The sequence below is a fragment of the Nuphar pumila genome, chromosome 3 (genome assembly GCF_984573655.1).
Source record: "Nuphar pumila chromosome 3, dmNupPumi1.hap1.1, whole genome shotgun sequence".
Classification (NCBI taxonomy): domain Eukaryota; kingdom Viridiplantae; phylum Streptophyta; class Magnoliopsida; order Nymphaeales; family Nymphaeaceae; genus Nuphar; species Nuphar pumila.
Window position 1 is genome coordinate 139,093,090 of NC_143251.1, and position 16,680 is coordinate 139,109,769.

A 16,680-nucleotide genomic window follows, 5' to 3' on the forward strand; every position below is an offset into this window, starting at 1 on the left:
AAGTTGGTCTTGTTTGAGACGATAGTAGCTTTTGGATTCTCAGCTGTAATTGCCCATCACAACTGTGACTAAAGCAAATGTGCCCTTCTTTGTATTCTTGCTACGATTGCGGTTCTGTGGACTAACATAGGGCTACCTTCATTTTCTTTTCTTGAAATGACACGATCTGCAAGTTAAGATACTGTCACTCTAACCAGTCCACTATCTTATTAGCCCCTTGGTGAATTTATGACTGATGAGGGTATCAACTAAATTATTGCTCATGAAGATGATGTAGACAAAAAATTCACCAAATTTTAGAAAACGAAAGCAAATTTCATCCACTTCCCTTTGTTAATCATTCCTTTCAATCTGCAATATATGTTTTTTTTAATAGGTTTCTAAAACAGAACACTATGGCAGTCGAACCAACACAACATGATAGTGCAATTTACTCTATTTTATGATAGTTTATTTGGATCCTGTCAAATAATATATAGCAGGGATTTCCCATGTTTCAAGCTTTCTGGCTTTCCTCCACAGTAAGCAAAGTAAAACTCCATAAAGTAACTTGAGCTGCCTTGAAATTTCAGGTAAAGGTCTCTACCATGTTGATGGTACTGTTAAATACTTGACGACACCATTTTTCTTTAGGAAATATATTCTACGGTATCATCAATTTTCAAGTATAGCACCATCATGATCGACCAGCATAGACCTATTGCATCTTTGATTTATGGGCTTTCACTGCAGGCTGCCTATTAAAATTGGAATCTGAACACAACCAATGCCATTCCATGCCAATCATGAATTTACAAGAATTTATAAAAGCATGGACAATGTGTGTGTGTGTGTGTGAGAGAGAGAGAGAGAGAGAGAGAGAGAGAGAGAGAGAGAGAGAGAGAGAGAGAGAGAGTTGAAGAACCTAACTAGGGAACCTTTAGGATGGATGCAGCATTTACATCTTGATCTTCACAGATGCAGGCATGGTACAAAGTTCTTTATATCAACTTAATCTCCTTGACATGCTAATACATGCATAATTTAGATCCTCCAAACAACTTTCCAAATTTAACCATAAGAGAGAATTGTTGGTTACACTTGAACTATTGGTTCCCACCAAATGGCTTCAAAGAATACAAACTGATCTATAAAATAATCAACAATCATGCAGTATCAAATGGCTTGAAACTGTCACGGAGGTTTCAACTAACAATATACCACTGAACTGCATCACTGATCGACAACCGGTGTTGCTATTATCCGTGTATTATAGGAATTACAGTTGTCACATTTATGCCCAAATACATGGAAGAAAACTTCACTGGTAGTACTGCAGTCATTACAGAGGATCCAAACCTGCAACACATTATGATCCATCATATAAGCACAAGGCTGGCAAATAAACTGAGCTGCTTGTAACTCTGTTCAGTAACGAGCTTGTTCAAGCTCATAAACTAGACACTCTGAGTTGAATATGAGCTCGTCATAGTTAGCAAGCAATGCCTAACAAGGGCTGTCATGTTTCATTTTTCACATAACTTAGTATTAAAAGCTTATATGGTGTGCCTACTGAGGCCAAGGGTTTAATTTTCTTCACTGATCTTACTAAATTAATAATTATCATTTTTTAAAATTTAAACAGGCCAGCTTGGTCTCACATTGAGCTCAGGGTAGCTGAGGCTTTCTCAAGCTTGTGGCAACCCTAAGCCTGAGCTCAAGCTGGCATTGAGTTGAAATGAACTGGCTTGTTAACTGGCCCTCATAAGCATGAGGCTGGTAATAAACTAAGCTACTCTGTTTACCATCCCTAGCAGGCATAACATAAACAACAAAGGATGGATTTTCACCTTCTTGTTCCGATAATCCTCAGGCATGATCATTGCAGCAATCTGTAAACAAGTATTGCTCAATGTCATGGCCACAAAAAGCATGTGAAAAAACCTACTTCAAGTCTTTCTTTCTCTGTGATGCATTATCTATGAGGAAAAACTGTAGGAATATATAAAATGAAAACAAACACTAATTAAACAACTACCAGATCCTATTATCATTAATCCCTTTTTCTCAATGCTGAAAATGTCAGTAACTAAAAATCTCCTTAATAGCAAGAAAAATCATGCAAATTGTTTTTAAAAAATAATGCTAAAAAGCATAAAAAATGCTAAATGATCATATAACACATAAATGTTAATTTGACATAAATCCAATGGAGAAATAGGACTCAGAAGGCATGATGATGAAAAGATAGAGTACAGAAAAACCACTCCTGAATAATTCCAAGAACTGAAATACTACTGGATAAAGTCATTAAGCCATTAAAAGCATATCATATTCTGTGCTCATTGCTTGAAGCACCTCCAACCATCCAGTCATCAGTTATTTAGAAATTTTCACATTAGCAACATTCATGGACTTTAAGAAAGCAAACTACAACACTGATCATGGTACATTCTCTTGAAGGAAATGTAGGCAAAAAGCTTCAAGATGGCTATAGAGGTGCAATACTAAATGCTACACATCTTATCAAGCAAACATGACAGGTTGTGGGACAGTATGTCCTTCTCAAGGTCTGCATGTCAAGTCATGGGGCTTGAACATCCTGCCATTAGGAAAAGGTCATGATTCCAATTATCGGAAAACCGGTACCTGAAAAGGCTGCCTTCTGCCACAAATAAAGTGAATTTTTTTCCCAGAATCTCCTTTTCTTTAATTTAATTCCAAGAATTTGTACAGTTTTTTTCAAAAGGTCCAAAAATTTGTACACTTGACAGTGTGAAACTGTGGAGCTGATTTTTAAGCACTTCTCTCGGTCACCATTTTACTATGAATTACAATGCATGATATGAATACATTTTTTTAATGTTCTACACTGGATACCTTTGTCCCCACTCTGCTGCCCAGTGCATTATATTCTTCTTTTTCGTTAAAGACGTGGTGGGCTCGTGTGGATGGGGAGGGAATAAAAGGTGGAGTTACAGACTCCTTTTTAAAAAGATTTAGGAGCATTTGGGCATACAAATCCTTAAATCATTCAAAACTTACAGGGAAAACAAAACCTTGAATCCAAGTAGTTATGTTTGCATATACATTATTAATTTCCTTTAAAACTTCTTACTTACAATAAGCAACATGATTATTCTCTAGACATCCATGGTTTTGATTCTATCCATTACGATCCAACCTTTCTTTTTTAATATATCATTCAAAAATTCATACATTCAATCATCTCCTCTAACTTCAAAGCCATCTCACAAGGATACGTCGACACGAGGACGCACGATGCAGATTCGACTCTCAAGTTCGATTTTTCTTTTGAAAAATAGGACACGAGGACACAAATTTTTTTATTTTTTAATATATAAAACTAAGCTTTTGATATTTTCATATTATTTTTTTTATTGAAATAATACTTAAAAGCATTGAAAAAATAAATTAATATTAAAATATTGGTCGTACGTGTCAATGTCTGTGTCCATGTGTCCGAGCATGTCCGCCCGTGTCATGGGGTGGCATGTCCCTATAACATAGCTTCAAAGAGATTCCAAGGCTCACTCCTTGCCTTATGACCAGATGAGCACAAGCCTAGATAGAACTATTTTTTAGTGGCAAATAGAAATTCCTTGGTTAACATTACAACTTTGTAAGCAATAAAAGAGTTATGTCACAAAAAGTAGTGCATCAAATGCATTATCCTTTAAAAGAAGCACATTTCAAGCACCTACTAGGGGATAAACTACCCCAAGTTTCCCAAATTGCAATGCAATGGGTTGCTAATTTTAGCATAATAAATTTGATAAAGATGTATAGGTACCATCAATGTTGTAAGTATCGTACTGTATCATATGATACGGTACAATACGATACTAATTGTTACTACAAGCAAGACCGATACGATACATTCGCGATACGAGTATGTATCGTAAGTATCATACGATATATCCTTGTATTGTGCCCGTATTGTATGATACAGGGTGTATCGCACGATACACCTTTCCCGCACTTTAAAAATGGCCGAAACTTGTTTTTTATTTTTTGGGTTTTAAAGACCTCTTGAGGACCGACTTCCTCATTTGTGTAGAGACTATTAGAGGGGTATACATGCACCTTAGGAATCATAAGAGAGATTTGGGGTCCGATTCGTGCACAAGGGAGAGGGCTTTTGTGGTTTGCTCAGGTAAGATTGCATTTTCATCAAATTTTCACTCAAAGAAGTAGGTTAAGGTAAAAAATCTCTATTATGATTAAAATTACAAGACTACCCTCCAAAAAATTTCTACCTCAGAGCTCATGCCTTTGAACCCCCACATTACTGGCAGGGAGGCGCTGCCCGCCTGCAACCCCCCGCTAACTTACTACAAAGTTGGATAAAAAATTAGGAATTTATATTAAAGTAGAAATCAGGTTCTACACTCCAACAAAGATGACATCAGATGATCCGGCATGGCAATTGGGCACTCAAGTAATGAGTGAAAATCAAGTGCAACTATTTCCATAATATTTTTTTATGTAATATGAAAATATGAGTCTTGTGGCATATTATTAATTACAAGATATTTAATATTTTGCATTGTTTTTGTGAGATAATAGATGTTTGATGATGTCTTATGCAACTCATAGAAACATAAATGCTTCATATGTGATTTTATGGTTGTATTTTGTGCAATTCATCAGTGTTTCATGTGTTATGCTTTTTTTAGAATTTTTGCTATTTTTTTCTGATTTTTCTGATTTTTTAGAAGTTTTCATTAAAAAAATTATGATTTTTTAATAATACATATCTTATTTTGTGCTCGACCGATATGGGTAACGATACGATACTTACAACCTTGGGTACCATTGGTCCTAACATTTATACCAGACAATATGAATGTAGTTCTCATGGTTCATTTGGTATCATACATGGTTCATCTTGAGCAACTTGGATGTAGAAACATCTTTTTAGAGAATGATAGAAATTTAAATAAAAAAAATACTGAACTAACATTTCATGCCAAGAGAATATCACATTATTTGACAAATCAATCCAAAGCACATATGTTACCCACTGAACAACGACAAACACATCTACATGGTCTGATTTGCTTGAAAATATCCAGTTCTCATGGTTCATTGGGTATAGACATGGTTCACATTGAGCAACTTGGATGTGGAGACATCCTTTTAGAGAATGTTGGAAATTTTAAATTTTAAAACATGCTGAACTAACATTTAATGCCAATAGAATATCATACTATTTGATAATTCAATCAAATTATGTATGTTACCAAATGAACAATGACAAACACAGCTACATGGTCTAATTTGCTTAAAAATCGACATGGTCCTTGTTCTCATAGATAGAAATCAGTGTGCTAATCTTCCTTTTTTTTTATCTTGTCATGCTAGTTTTTGTAATCAGTATATTTATCATTGGTTCAGTGGTTTAACTCTCCTTAATTTTTTACACTTGTTCTTCATTTATCATGTCTTTAACATACTATTTGCATCTATTTTTTAAACCTACATTTACGTTTGAACCCTTTGATTCTTGTGCACCTTATGCACCTTACATGGTCTCAGTCCCCTAACATTTTCCTTTTTCTTGGTAGAGCTTATAGATGCCCCTCATCATTTTATGTCCAACCTCAATTTTAAATTAGGTATATCATAACCTTTGTACCTTCCTTCTAGATATAGTCTTAAGATATAATGCATTTTCTGTTTGTTGTTACACTATTCTTCACATTTTCATGACCCTTTCTCCCCCCAGATTCCACCACCATGTTCTCCTAATGAACTCCTTAACCACCTTGCTTGCAGTCTGCTTGATATAACACCTTAAACATTTGTATTAGTGTTTTATTTGAGATTGTCTTCAAATTCCACTCCCTTTCTTTTAATACACTTCCTTGATCTTGCATATTTCATGATTATGCTACCAAGTTCTAATCTTTGGATACCCATTGAATTTTTCTTCTCATTTAACTCACGATCTTCATTTAAATAACTAGTCCATGCTGGGTTAGCTCTCTTAGAATATAGATATATTTTAATTCCAAAAATACTTTCACAGTTAGTTTCAGTAACTACTTCAGAGTAACGAGACTTGACAAAAAGAGTTGGTTCTTGTACACAATACTTATTAATGTTTATTGTAAAAGTTCATACATGGCAACTATGGCAACTCCTGTGATTTCTGAAGAGAAGAAGCAAATATCACCATAACTTAAGGTAGACGTAGACCCTATGAGCACTGCTTTCATGCCATACAAGGCATTTAATGTTCCAACTAGCGATGCATATGGTTGAAATACCAATGATCAAATTTAACAATGCTAAGAGTCATTCAGCTGGAAATTTTCCTATGATCAAACAAAAGACTTGTCAACAGTGCTTGTTACCATGTGGTTGTTAAAATGTATCTCTCTTTATGTAAATATTTACATATATATATATAAAGAGAGATACATATACATATATACATCACGTATATATGTATATGTATCTATTTATATATATATGTAAATATATATGTTTTCTTTTTTCTATAAAACCCGAAAGGGTATTTTAGTCATTTCTCTCCATTTTGCGCATATTCATAATTATGAATATGCTGTAATTCTTTTTCCTTTTTTACTTTTCTTCTTTACTTTTTTCTTTTCCCTTTTTTGTCTTTTTCTTCTTTATTTCTTTGTTGACTCAAAGTCAACCTTGGAGGGCTCAACACTAGCTGTTGAGCCTCTCCAACGGTTAGAATTCTAATCGTTGGAGGGGCTCCAACAGCTAGTGGAGCCCCTCCAAGGCTCCTTTTCCCTCTTATAAATAGGGGAGTTCCCCCTTTGTAAACTTCACTTCTTGGAGCTTTTGTTCTCCAATCCTCTCAATAAAATTCTTTATATTTTGTATGCCTTTGTGCATTTGAGTTTCTTTATTGTACCTTTGTGTACATTTGTTCTAAGTGTTCTTGTGCTTTTGTGCACATTGGTGGTGTTGTGCTCATCGCACACTTTATCTCATTTTTTGAGATATTTTCACATGGTATCAGAGCTAGGCTTAAAGGAAAAGAAGATCGTGCTCTTATTTCTCTTCGTTGGAATACCTCGTAAAGCGTGCCATTGAGTTGTGGTGGTGGAAGTGAAGACTCGGCTCTTCATTCTATATTTTGCAAGCTTCCTACATCAAGAAGGGACTCACTTCGCATTGTGGTACGCATTTATTCCTCTTTGTATCCTCTCTAATGGGCGAAAAGGATTCGCACTTCTCTCTTGGCTTCAAATTGAATGGAACGAATTATCATGTATTGGCCGGGAATATGGAGGCCCATATAAAAGGAAAGGGACTTTGGGGATATGTTCAAGGAACTATTCCCGAACCCGTACCAAAAATTACTACCCTTGACAAAGGGGAGATCAAGGTTCTTGAGGGTGAAGAAAGAGAAAAGGCTTTTGAAGATTACAATAAGAAGCATGAAGAATGGGAAATGAAAAACTACAAAATTCTCTCATGGTTCTTCTCTTCGGTTGAGACCAAAATTAATGCCAATATTCTAAAGTTCAAAAAGGCATGTCAAGTATGGGAATATCTTGAAAGAATGTATACTTCAAGAGATTTGTCCCATAAGTACTATCTCCAAAAGAAGGCCTTAACCCTTCAACAAGGAGAAATGTCCGTTAGAGAGTATTTCGCCGAGTTATCCACTATTTGGGATGAGCTTGCCCTCCAAGAACCTAAATGGAGCGGTGAGGCTATTGAATTGAGGGCCAAACAACTAGAAGAGGATCATTTCTTTAACTTTTTAAATGGGCTTAGACCCGAGTTTGAACAAACTAGATCCTCTCTCTTATCTTCTTTCTCTTCCCCTCCTTTGGAAGATGTGCTTACCAAATTAAGTGGAGAAAAAACTAGATTGGGAATGAATAAAACCAATCTAAGTGTGTTGGCCGTTCCCTCTAAAGATGAGGATGAGGGTGCTTATGCCGTCTCAAGACCGGGGAATAATGTTAAAACCTATAAACCCCCTCATTTAAACAAAAATCAAGGAGGAAGAGAAAATGGTGGGCATTATGGAAGGAGAGATTATAGTAAGATCATATGCCATTTTTGCAAAGAACCGGGTCACATTAAACCGGTATGCCCTAAATGGAAGAAGATGGTGGCAATGTCTACTACTTTCCAATCAACCAAGGAGGAAGGTCCTTCTACTTCCAATCATGCTACTTTGGCTCTCAATCAAATCATGGAAGCTCTTCAACCACTCCTCAAAGAATCCGTTTCCGGAGCCGCCATGACCACCTTCTCTCCTCCCGGTAAGACTCTTTGGCTCTTAGACTCGGGTGCATCCTTTCATATGACTCCAAATGTTTTGTCACTTTCTAAATACTCAAAAAATTTGTCACCCTCTTTTGTCTCCACCGCGGATGGGGCTTCTCTTGAAATAAAAGGAATTGGTGATTTTGAAAGACAAGGTTTTTTTATTCCAAAAGTTAGATTTATACCAAAACTAAATTTAAATTTGCTTTCCGTCTCTCAACTATCGGATCATGGGTGTGATATCAAATTCTCATCAAATAAATGTTGGATACAGGATCGCCGGTCCGGGAAGTTGATTGGGGAAGGCTCTAGGAAGGGAGATCTTTATCTCATGGAATTTCTTCAAATTCCAAAAACCTCTTTTTGTAATGTTGCCCAACATAAGGATATAAATGTTTGGCATAAACGCCTTGGGCATCCAAATATTGTTAAGCTTTCATATTTACATTTATGTAAAGACAATTTCAATTGTAATGATTGCATTCTTGGTAAAATGAGAAGCTTACCTTTTGGACAAAGAACTATGTTTTCAACCAAACCTTTCGAAATTGTGCATTCGGATGTATGGGGACCGGCACCCGTTGTGTCTAAGGGAGGTTTTTCATATTATGTTATTTATGTGGATGATTTTTCAAGGTATAGTTGGATATACTTCCTCAAACATAAACATGAGGTTTTCTCTACTTTCAAGATCTTTCACATGTTAATACAAAATCAATTCAATAGTAAATTACAAATTTTTAGAACCGACTCCGGGGGAGAATATCTCTCAAATGATTTCAAAAGTTATATTGAAAATAATGGGATTGTTCATCAAAGGTCTTGTCCCAAAACTACCCAACAAAATGGGTTGGCCGAACGAAAACATAGACACATAATTGAAACTACAAGAACTTTGTTAATTTCTCAAAAAATTCCAAAAAGATTTTGGGCCGAAGCGGCTCTTGCATCGGTTTATCTCATCAACCGACTTCCATCAAAAAACTTAAACCAAATATCTCCATATGAAATCTTGTATAAAAAAGAACCCGACTACAATAGGTTAAGAATTTTTTGTTGTAGATGTTTTGTTCTCACCGATAAGAATGATAAATTATCTCCCAAAGCTATTCCTTGTGCTTTTTTAGGATATTCGGAAACCCAAAAAGGTTTTAGGTGTTATGATATTAAAAATGATAAACTATATGTTTCAAGAAATGTAACCTTTTTAGAAAACATAAGTGGTTTTGAAGAACACAAAACTCATGAAGATAATGCCGATTATTATTTTTTGTTTGAACTATTATCTAGAAATGAAGATTTTAGCGATGATGAATTAAAAGAGAATGAGGATATAAGTGAATGTATTCCTCAAACCATTCATGATGAAGAAGAAATGATAAATGAACCAATTACCTATACTCATAGAGATAAAAGCACTTTTAGAAGTGCAATAGAGAAATATAGTGATCTTAGTGAATCTTCCAACAACTCTCGAAGAACTGAAAGATCTAGGAAAAATCCTTCTAGATTTATATCCTATGAGTCTTTTTCTCCAAAACATAGGGCATGTCTTAGTGCCATTCACTCATACCAAGAACCTAGAAATTTTAAAGAAGCTACGAAAATGATTGAATGGAGGGATGCCATGGACAACGAACTTAGAGCCCTCAACAAAGCCAAAACGTGGGTTTTTCAATGTCTTCCAGAAGGAAAGAAAACAATAGGATGTAGATGGGTTTTTAAAGTCAAAACCAAGAGTGATGGCACTCTTGAAAGATATAAAGCCCGTCTTGTCGCAAAAGGATATAGTCAAGAATACGGCATCGATTACGAAGAAACCTTTGCTCCTGTTGCACGAATGGTTACTGTAAGGTGTTTGATCACCATTGCATCTATTAAAAAATGGAATATTTACCAAATGGATGTTAAAAATGCATTTCTAAATGGGGACCTTAATGAAGAAGTCTACATGGATGCTCCTCCTGGTATGAACATACCAAAGGGGAAAGTCCTTCGTTTGCAAAAAACGCTTTATGGTTTAAAACAAGCCCCTAAGGCTTGGTATGATCGATTTAATGATGTAATGGTTCAAAATGGTTTTTCCTCATGCTACACTGACACTGCTCTGTTTGTCAAAAAGTCTGATGCAGGAATTGTGATTTTACTGTTATATGTTGATGATATGTTGATAACAGGTAGTGACATAAAAGGCATCAGAAACATTAAAACCACTTTAAAAGAAAGGTTTGAAATGTCAGACCTGGGGTATCTGACTTACTTTCTTGGTATTGAGGTAGCCTACTCTCATAGAGGCTATTTTTTGTCTCAAACTAAACTTGCCTGTGAAATTCTTGACAGATCAGGTATTACTGATGATAAAATCTGTGAGACCCCTGAAATTGTGGGATAAAAAATGAAGATCGATGATGGGAAACCTTTGGAGGATCCTACCCCCTACCGGCAACTTGTGGGATCTCTAATGTATCTTAGCATCACAAGGCCGGACATCTTTCATGCCGTGCATACTGCAAGCCAATTTCAGCATGCTCCTACATCCGTTCATATGAGTGCCGTTCTCCGAGTTGTCAGATACTTAAAGGGAACTTTAAACAAGGGAGTTTTTCTTTCCTCTTCTTTTGAGTTGAATTTAATTGCATATACTGACTCTGATTGGGGAGGTGACCCAAATAACCGTCACTCCACTACAGGCTTTTGCATTTTTTTAGGTGAATCCCTGATCTCATGGAGATGTAAGAAGCAACAAAAGGTGTCTCTATCATCCACCGAAGCAGAATATCGAGCCATGACATCTACAACTATGGAGATTGTCTGGATTCATCAGTTGCTGCAAGACATGGGGATTCCAATTCAAGAACCCACAAAGTTATGTTGTGATAATAAGAGTGCAATCTATATTGCCAAGAACCACACGTTTCATGAGCGGACAAAGCATATTGAGATGGATTGTCATTATGTCCGTGAGGCATATCTACAAAAAGTCATCGATCTTTCTTATGTGACGTCAGAATATCAGTTGGCAGATTTCTTCACCAAGGCGCTTTGCTCCCCAAGATTCAACTTTCTCCTTAGCAAACTTTCGGTCATTGTGCCCTAAGTTTGAGGGAGGGTGTTAAAATGTATCTCTCTTTATGTAAATATTTACATATATATATAAAGAGAGATACATATACATATATACATCACGTATATATGTATATGTATCTATCTATCTATATATATATATGTAAATATATATGTTTTCTTTTTTCTATAAAACTCGAAAGGGTATTTTAGTCATTTCTCTCCATTTTGTGCATATTCATAATTATGAATATGCTGTAATTCTTTTTCCTTTTTTACTTTTCTTCTTTACTTTTTTCTTTTCCCTTTTTTGTCTTTTTCTTCTTTATTTCTTTGTTGACTCAAAGTCAACCTTGGAGGGCTCAACACTAGCTGTTGAGCCTCTCCAACGGTTAGAATTCTAACCGTTGGAGGGGCTCCAACAGCTAGTGGAGCCCCTCCAAGGCTCCTTTTCCCTCTTATAAATAGGGGAGTTCCCCCTTTGTAAACTTCACTTCTTGGAGCTTTTGTTCTCCAATCCTCTCAATAAAATTCTTTATATTTTGTATGCCTTTGTGCATTTGAGTTTCTTTATTGTACCTTTGTGTACATTTGTTCTAAGTGTTCTTGTGCTTTTGTGCACATTGGTGGTGGTGTGCTCATCGCACACTTTATCTCATTTTTTGAGATATTTTCACAGTGGTACTATAGTATTGGCATATTACCCCTAAATGAGAATGCCTTGTAAGTTTACTTCTAAAGCATAAAAAAATATATATTTGCATTGTTAGGCATAAAAAAGCAACAGAGCAATAAACTAGGTTAACATAGAAAATTAAAAGAAAGGAGCTCATAAAAAAATTATATTTAGAATAAGTTAGATATTTATATTACGAATCATCAAAACAAGTTTGAGCCCAGTCATAATCATGAATACCTCATCATCTATCTTCTTCCATACTCTTGACATGTCAAATACTGTCTTGGAGCATATTGGACATGTGTATCTACCAACAAAATCAATACATAAATAAAAATTTCAAAAGAAAATAAAAATATATTGCAACACAACCTTAAAAAGTTGAAATGTTTCTAAAAACTTACTGTTCATGTTTCATCATCTCAACAAGACAATCTTCATGCATTGTGTGTCCACACTTCAATACAGTTATATCTAGCAAGGACTCAAATAGATACTGCAATGTGAAAGCCACAAAATTAAAAGTAAATTCTATGTGAGGGAGCAAAAGAAAAATGATATGGTTATATCTAGCTATGAATCAAAGAGATACTGCAATTTGAAGAAACCCTTCATCAGAGAGCAAATAGAAGTGGGCCGAACAGCCCATGTATGGAATGAATGTGGCAAGCAAAAAAAAAATCTGTGAAATAAATGGAGTCATTGAATATGCACCTCATAGCAAACTGGGCAATGGTGCCTCGTCGAATTCTCCACACATGAGTGGTTGTCACGTAATGATATTGAATAACAAGATCCTGCAACAAACGTTGGTGTAGGCATGTTAACAGCAAAACTGGCAACACATATCTACTTTTCCAATTTCTTTTTCCTAGAACAAATTCAGTGTACACTTTAGCGAGATTTTCAATCCTTGAGAGGGGGAAGCAAAATATACAAGACGATAATAAGATCATATGTTCAGGAAAATGAAAAGAGACCAAGATGTCCCCAATAAAAGAGTAAATGATAACAACACATTATATGCATCCAAACATATGTCCAACTCAAGGTGAGGTCCACTAAAAGAAACAGAAATGATGAAAAGGTGACAGACTGTGACAATAAACATGCAGCAAAGCAAGTAATATCGTTATGTTCTTGTTGTCAATCTGAATTAGCCAACACATACTCCTGAGAAGTATTATTGCTAGAAATCTAAAGATATATGTTGGCGATAACATGACAAAGTAAAAAACATATTTTGATGAAGATATTTATGGGAATATTCCTTCACATAGCAATAACACAAGTATGTTTCAGTTGAGAATCAATCAAACTCTCATGGAAAGAATTTCCAGTTTACATCACTTGACAATCCAGATTTTTCAAAGAAAGAAGCAACCCCTACTTCCTCCTTCGACTGTCAAAACTCACAATGTCTTAATCTTATCTGAACTATTGAGGCCATATCCTCCTTTTTTTGAAAAAGGATCCCTTTGTCACATCTAAGCTTGAGCTAGCCATATAAAATATAATTTTGAGACTCCCTTCTATAGCATATTGTTACTGTTCTGGAACTTACTACCAAATAGTCAAAAAATGTTTCCATCAGCACCTAGGATTCTTAGTGGGACAACTGAAGATTTGTTGCAACTTGCAAGAGATCAAGTGATTTATTTTTTATATAAGAGATTCTTTCTTGACTTGTGTATTCTGATTTTACTTTGCAATTATCTTAAGCAATAAAATGATTGTACTTCAGAATTTCAAGTAAACAACAAAAACCCAGTCTAACACAATTTCCCCAATTTTCTTTCATTTTAGTAATAAAGATCCATACTGATTTATGCAACTGCATCAGAGAACAATTGGTTCAGTCCCTACAGGGTGCGTAATAACTGCTTCAGAATCAGCCAGAAGATTACATTTTAATGAGGGTATGAGCACGAGATCTGAGGTAGTGCTTGCGCTGAAAAAAATTCTAATTAAGCTTCTCATGGCCAGTTAAGGTTCACATTGCAAAGCAGGCAATAAAACTCAGTCAGGATGTAACCTAAAGAAGAAAACGTACCACATTTCTTGCAGTGGTAAAATTTATCACTTCCTCCCACTCTGTGTGTATCATCACAATATTGATTAATGTCTGAGCATTAGTTAGTGACGATTAAAAGACCAAAAGTTAAAGATTTGCAACAACTAACCTGCAAATGCCACAATCATCGCAATGAAATTGTTCCTTGGAAGTCTACACCACAGATGACATTCAAAAGTTATTTGAATATTAGATACACAATTGCCATGTACTTAGGAAAGAAGAAATACCAAAATGTTAAACAGTAATACAAATTCAGAATACAAAAGTTGATGAACCACAGAGATGAAAAACTTAAAGGGAGTGAACCTACATCATCATCATAGAATTTACAAACTTCACAGAAGTACTCCCCCATATTGATCCCGCAATTTATGCATACTTGGGAAACCTGAACAAGCGAATTCATCCAAGTGAAAAACACATCAAAAGAAAATCATGAGCAGAGAATTTCAAATGCCGAATACCCACATCTTGCTCAGTATCGCAAACTGCACAAATGACCTACACATCACAAGAGAATGGAACAACCCGTCCAAGAATTCAATAAGAGAAAAGAGAGAGCAATCAAGCTTCACAAATGAATCAGCACGGCAGAAATCATAAAAAAGATGAAACTAACCCGCTGAACATCGCGTCGAACAAGTTCATGGGGAGCTTCATCATAGCTCCAATGGCTCTAAGATAAATAACAGAATCAAAACAACAAAAAATTACCCCAAATTGGTCTACCAAATAAAAAACAACCAAAGACACAACTTCACCAAACACAAGAAAACTATTGAATTCCAAGCAGTCCACAAAACAATGGAAGTTGAAACCCAAAAAAAAAGTTGATGGCCATAAGAATTTCACCACAGCCTCGTTATGGCAGTGCCGGCATGGGAACACCTCGTTACAACACGGCGCTCTTATCTTGCATCTTCTCCTGTAATGTTTGCATCTGTAGAGATAGAGAGAGAGAGAGAGAGAGAGAGAGAGAGAGTCAATCAGCAATGGAAAAACTAGAACAAAGTGAATGGTTTAGATAAATAACAGACACAGAAACTAAACTAAACCAAACCAAACCAAACCAAGATGGGTTTAGATCAAAAGACAAGAAAGAAAGAGTACCCATATTCCATCTTTCCATAGCCCAGACGCTCCATCGTCTTGGCACAGAGAGAGAGAGAGAGAGAGAGAGAGAGAGAGAGAGAGAGAGAGACCCAACAGAGCAGCAAACACCAATGATATCAAATGAGAGAGAGAGAGCAAGAAACAGGTGAAGATGACGTCACAATGGCAAGGGATGGATGGGCCATCCGGATCGTTGTCTAGATTCTAACGGAGGCCGTGCCCCGTGCGGTGTTTCCAACCAATAGAAGAAGTTGGTAAAAGCAAGGGGGGTCCCACTTTATCCTAGGTGGGAGTGCCCAACAAAGCAATTTATTTTTTGAAAAATAGCAAAACTACACTGCTACCCTTTTTGCTAAATATGGGGCTCCCCAAGTCCCGATCAAATCCCAAACACTGTGGTTTTATTTCCATATTGGGCTTGCTCGGTCTGAATGAGGCTCTGTCATAGGGTTAATTATTTTGGCAATCTTGCCTGTCCACCTTTGCTTGTACCACCTGGAGCCAACTTGGATTTGATGTGGAAAGGTTTGCATCCTGTTTTTTCATTTTGGGACATTTATATGGGTCATACTCACAAATATGCTAATATTCTTAAAATATTGTTTTATTTTGGAAAGCTGCTTATTTTGAGGCTGTTTTGACATTTCTACCTTCGTGGGTACCCTTAATAGGAACTCATAGGTGAGGCTGTTTTAAGAAAATCTTACCTCATGGATGTATTCAGCATAATCAAATTAGTAAGAATCAAAAATTTTTTTTTTTGATGTTTGAAAATTTGGTACATTGCAGGCCGTTGATTTTTCAAACCTTGTAAAATCTGCAAACATATATATCATAGAAACATGATCCAAAGCTCAGTTTCTCCTAAACTTAAACTTAATATGTAAATCACATTGTAGGGTCAGATGTGCCAAAAAACTGAAAAAATTAAAAATATTACATTTTTTCACTAGAGGGTTCCTTATCCATGAGTGTATCAAACATTACCCCTTTTTCTTTTTCTGGCTGAACAGAGATTTTTCCAAGCTGCTTCTCTTGTTTCCCAGCCTTACAATGGACTATTGTTCTATATACCTTAATATTGGTTGGAGAAGAGATTGAGAGGTCCACCACTACCAGTGCACATGACAGCTCTAACGAGCTATTAAAAAGTGTAGAGAGAAAAACAGAAGCCTGGGAAGATCAGCTTTGGAGCCGTGCAAGATTCCCTTTCACGTCTCCCTTTGACAAAAGCAATATATATTAGAAATTTTTAGTGATAAATCTTATACCTTCTAAAAACTACAGTCTCAGGGGGGGCTTCTCCTACATTTGGTAGCACGAGGACCACAGTTTCCTTCATGAGATGAGATTTGTGAGGTTTGTTCCATGTGCAGACAATTGAATTTGTTTGGGAGTCGCCGAGCGAGAGGAGAGATGGAATTTAATGAGGGTTTAATTAATGCCACATACTTTCACAGGTACGTGTTTGCCATTT

At 36.0% G+C, this 16,680-nt stretch overlaps 1 protein-coding gene across 1 annotated transcript; it reads right to left on the reverse strand.

The window, feature by feature from the left end:
* Positions 1-979: 979 nt before the first annotated feature.
* LOC149844060 (E3 ubiquitin-protein ligase MIEL1-like) lies at positions 980-15,275 on the reverse strand. Its single transcript, XM_090000296.1, has 12 exons — positions 15,201-15,275; positions 14,943-15,030; positions 14,710-14,766; positions 14,559-14,591; positions 14,401-14,478; positions 14,197-14,240; positions 14,067-14,107; positions 12,728-12,810; positions 12,418-12,509; positions 12,251-12,320; positions 1,830-1,871; positions 980-1,338 (listed from the first exon to the last, which is right to left on the reverse strand). Exons 1-12 carry the CDS (start codon positions 15,233-15,235, stop codon positions 1,213-1,215), a joined length of 789 nt encoding a protein of 262 aa, XP_089856422.1. The 5' UTR covers positions 15,236-15,275; the 3' UTR covers positions 980-1,212.
* Positions 15,276-16,680: the final 1,405 nt, after the last annotated feature.

Coding starts and splice junctions, on each gene's coding strand:
- LOC149844060 (XM_090000296.1), bottom strand. CDS start 15,235: ATGGAGCGTCTGGGCTATGGAAAGATGGAATATGG. Junction 14,479..14,558: donor TTTGCGATACTGAGCAAGAT/GTGGGTATTCGG, acceptor TCGCTTGTTCAG/GTTTCCCAAGTATGCATAAA. Junction 14,108..14,196: donor GATGATTGTGGCATTTGCAG/GTTAGTTGTTGC, acceptor TGATACACACAG/AGTGGGAGGAAGTGATAAAT.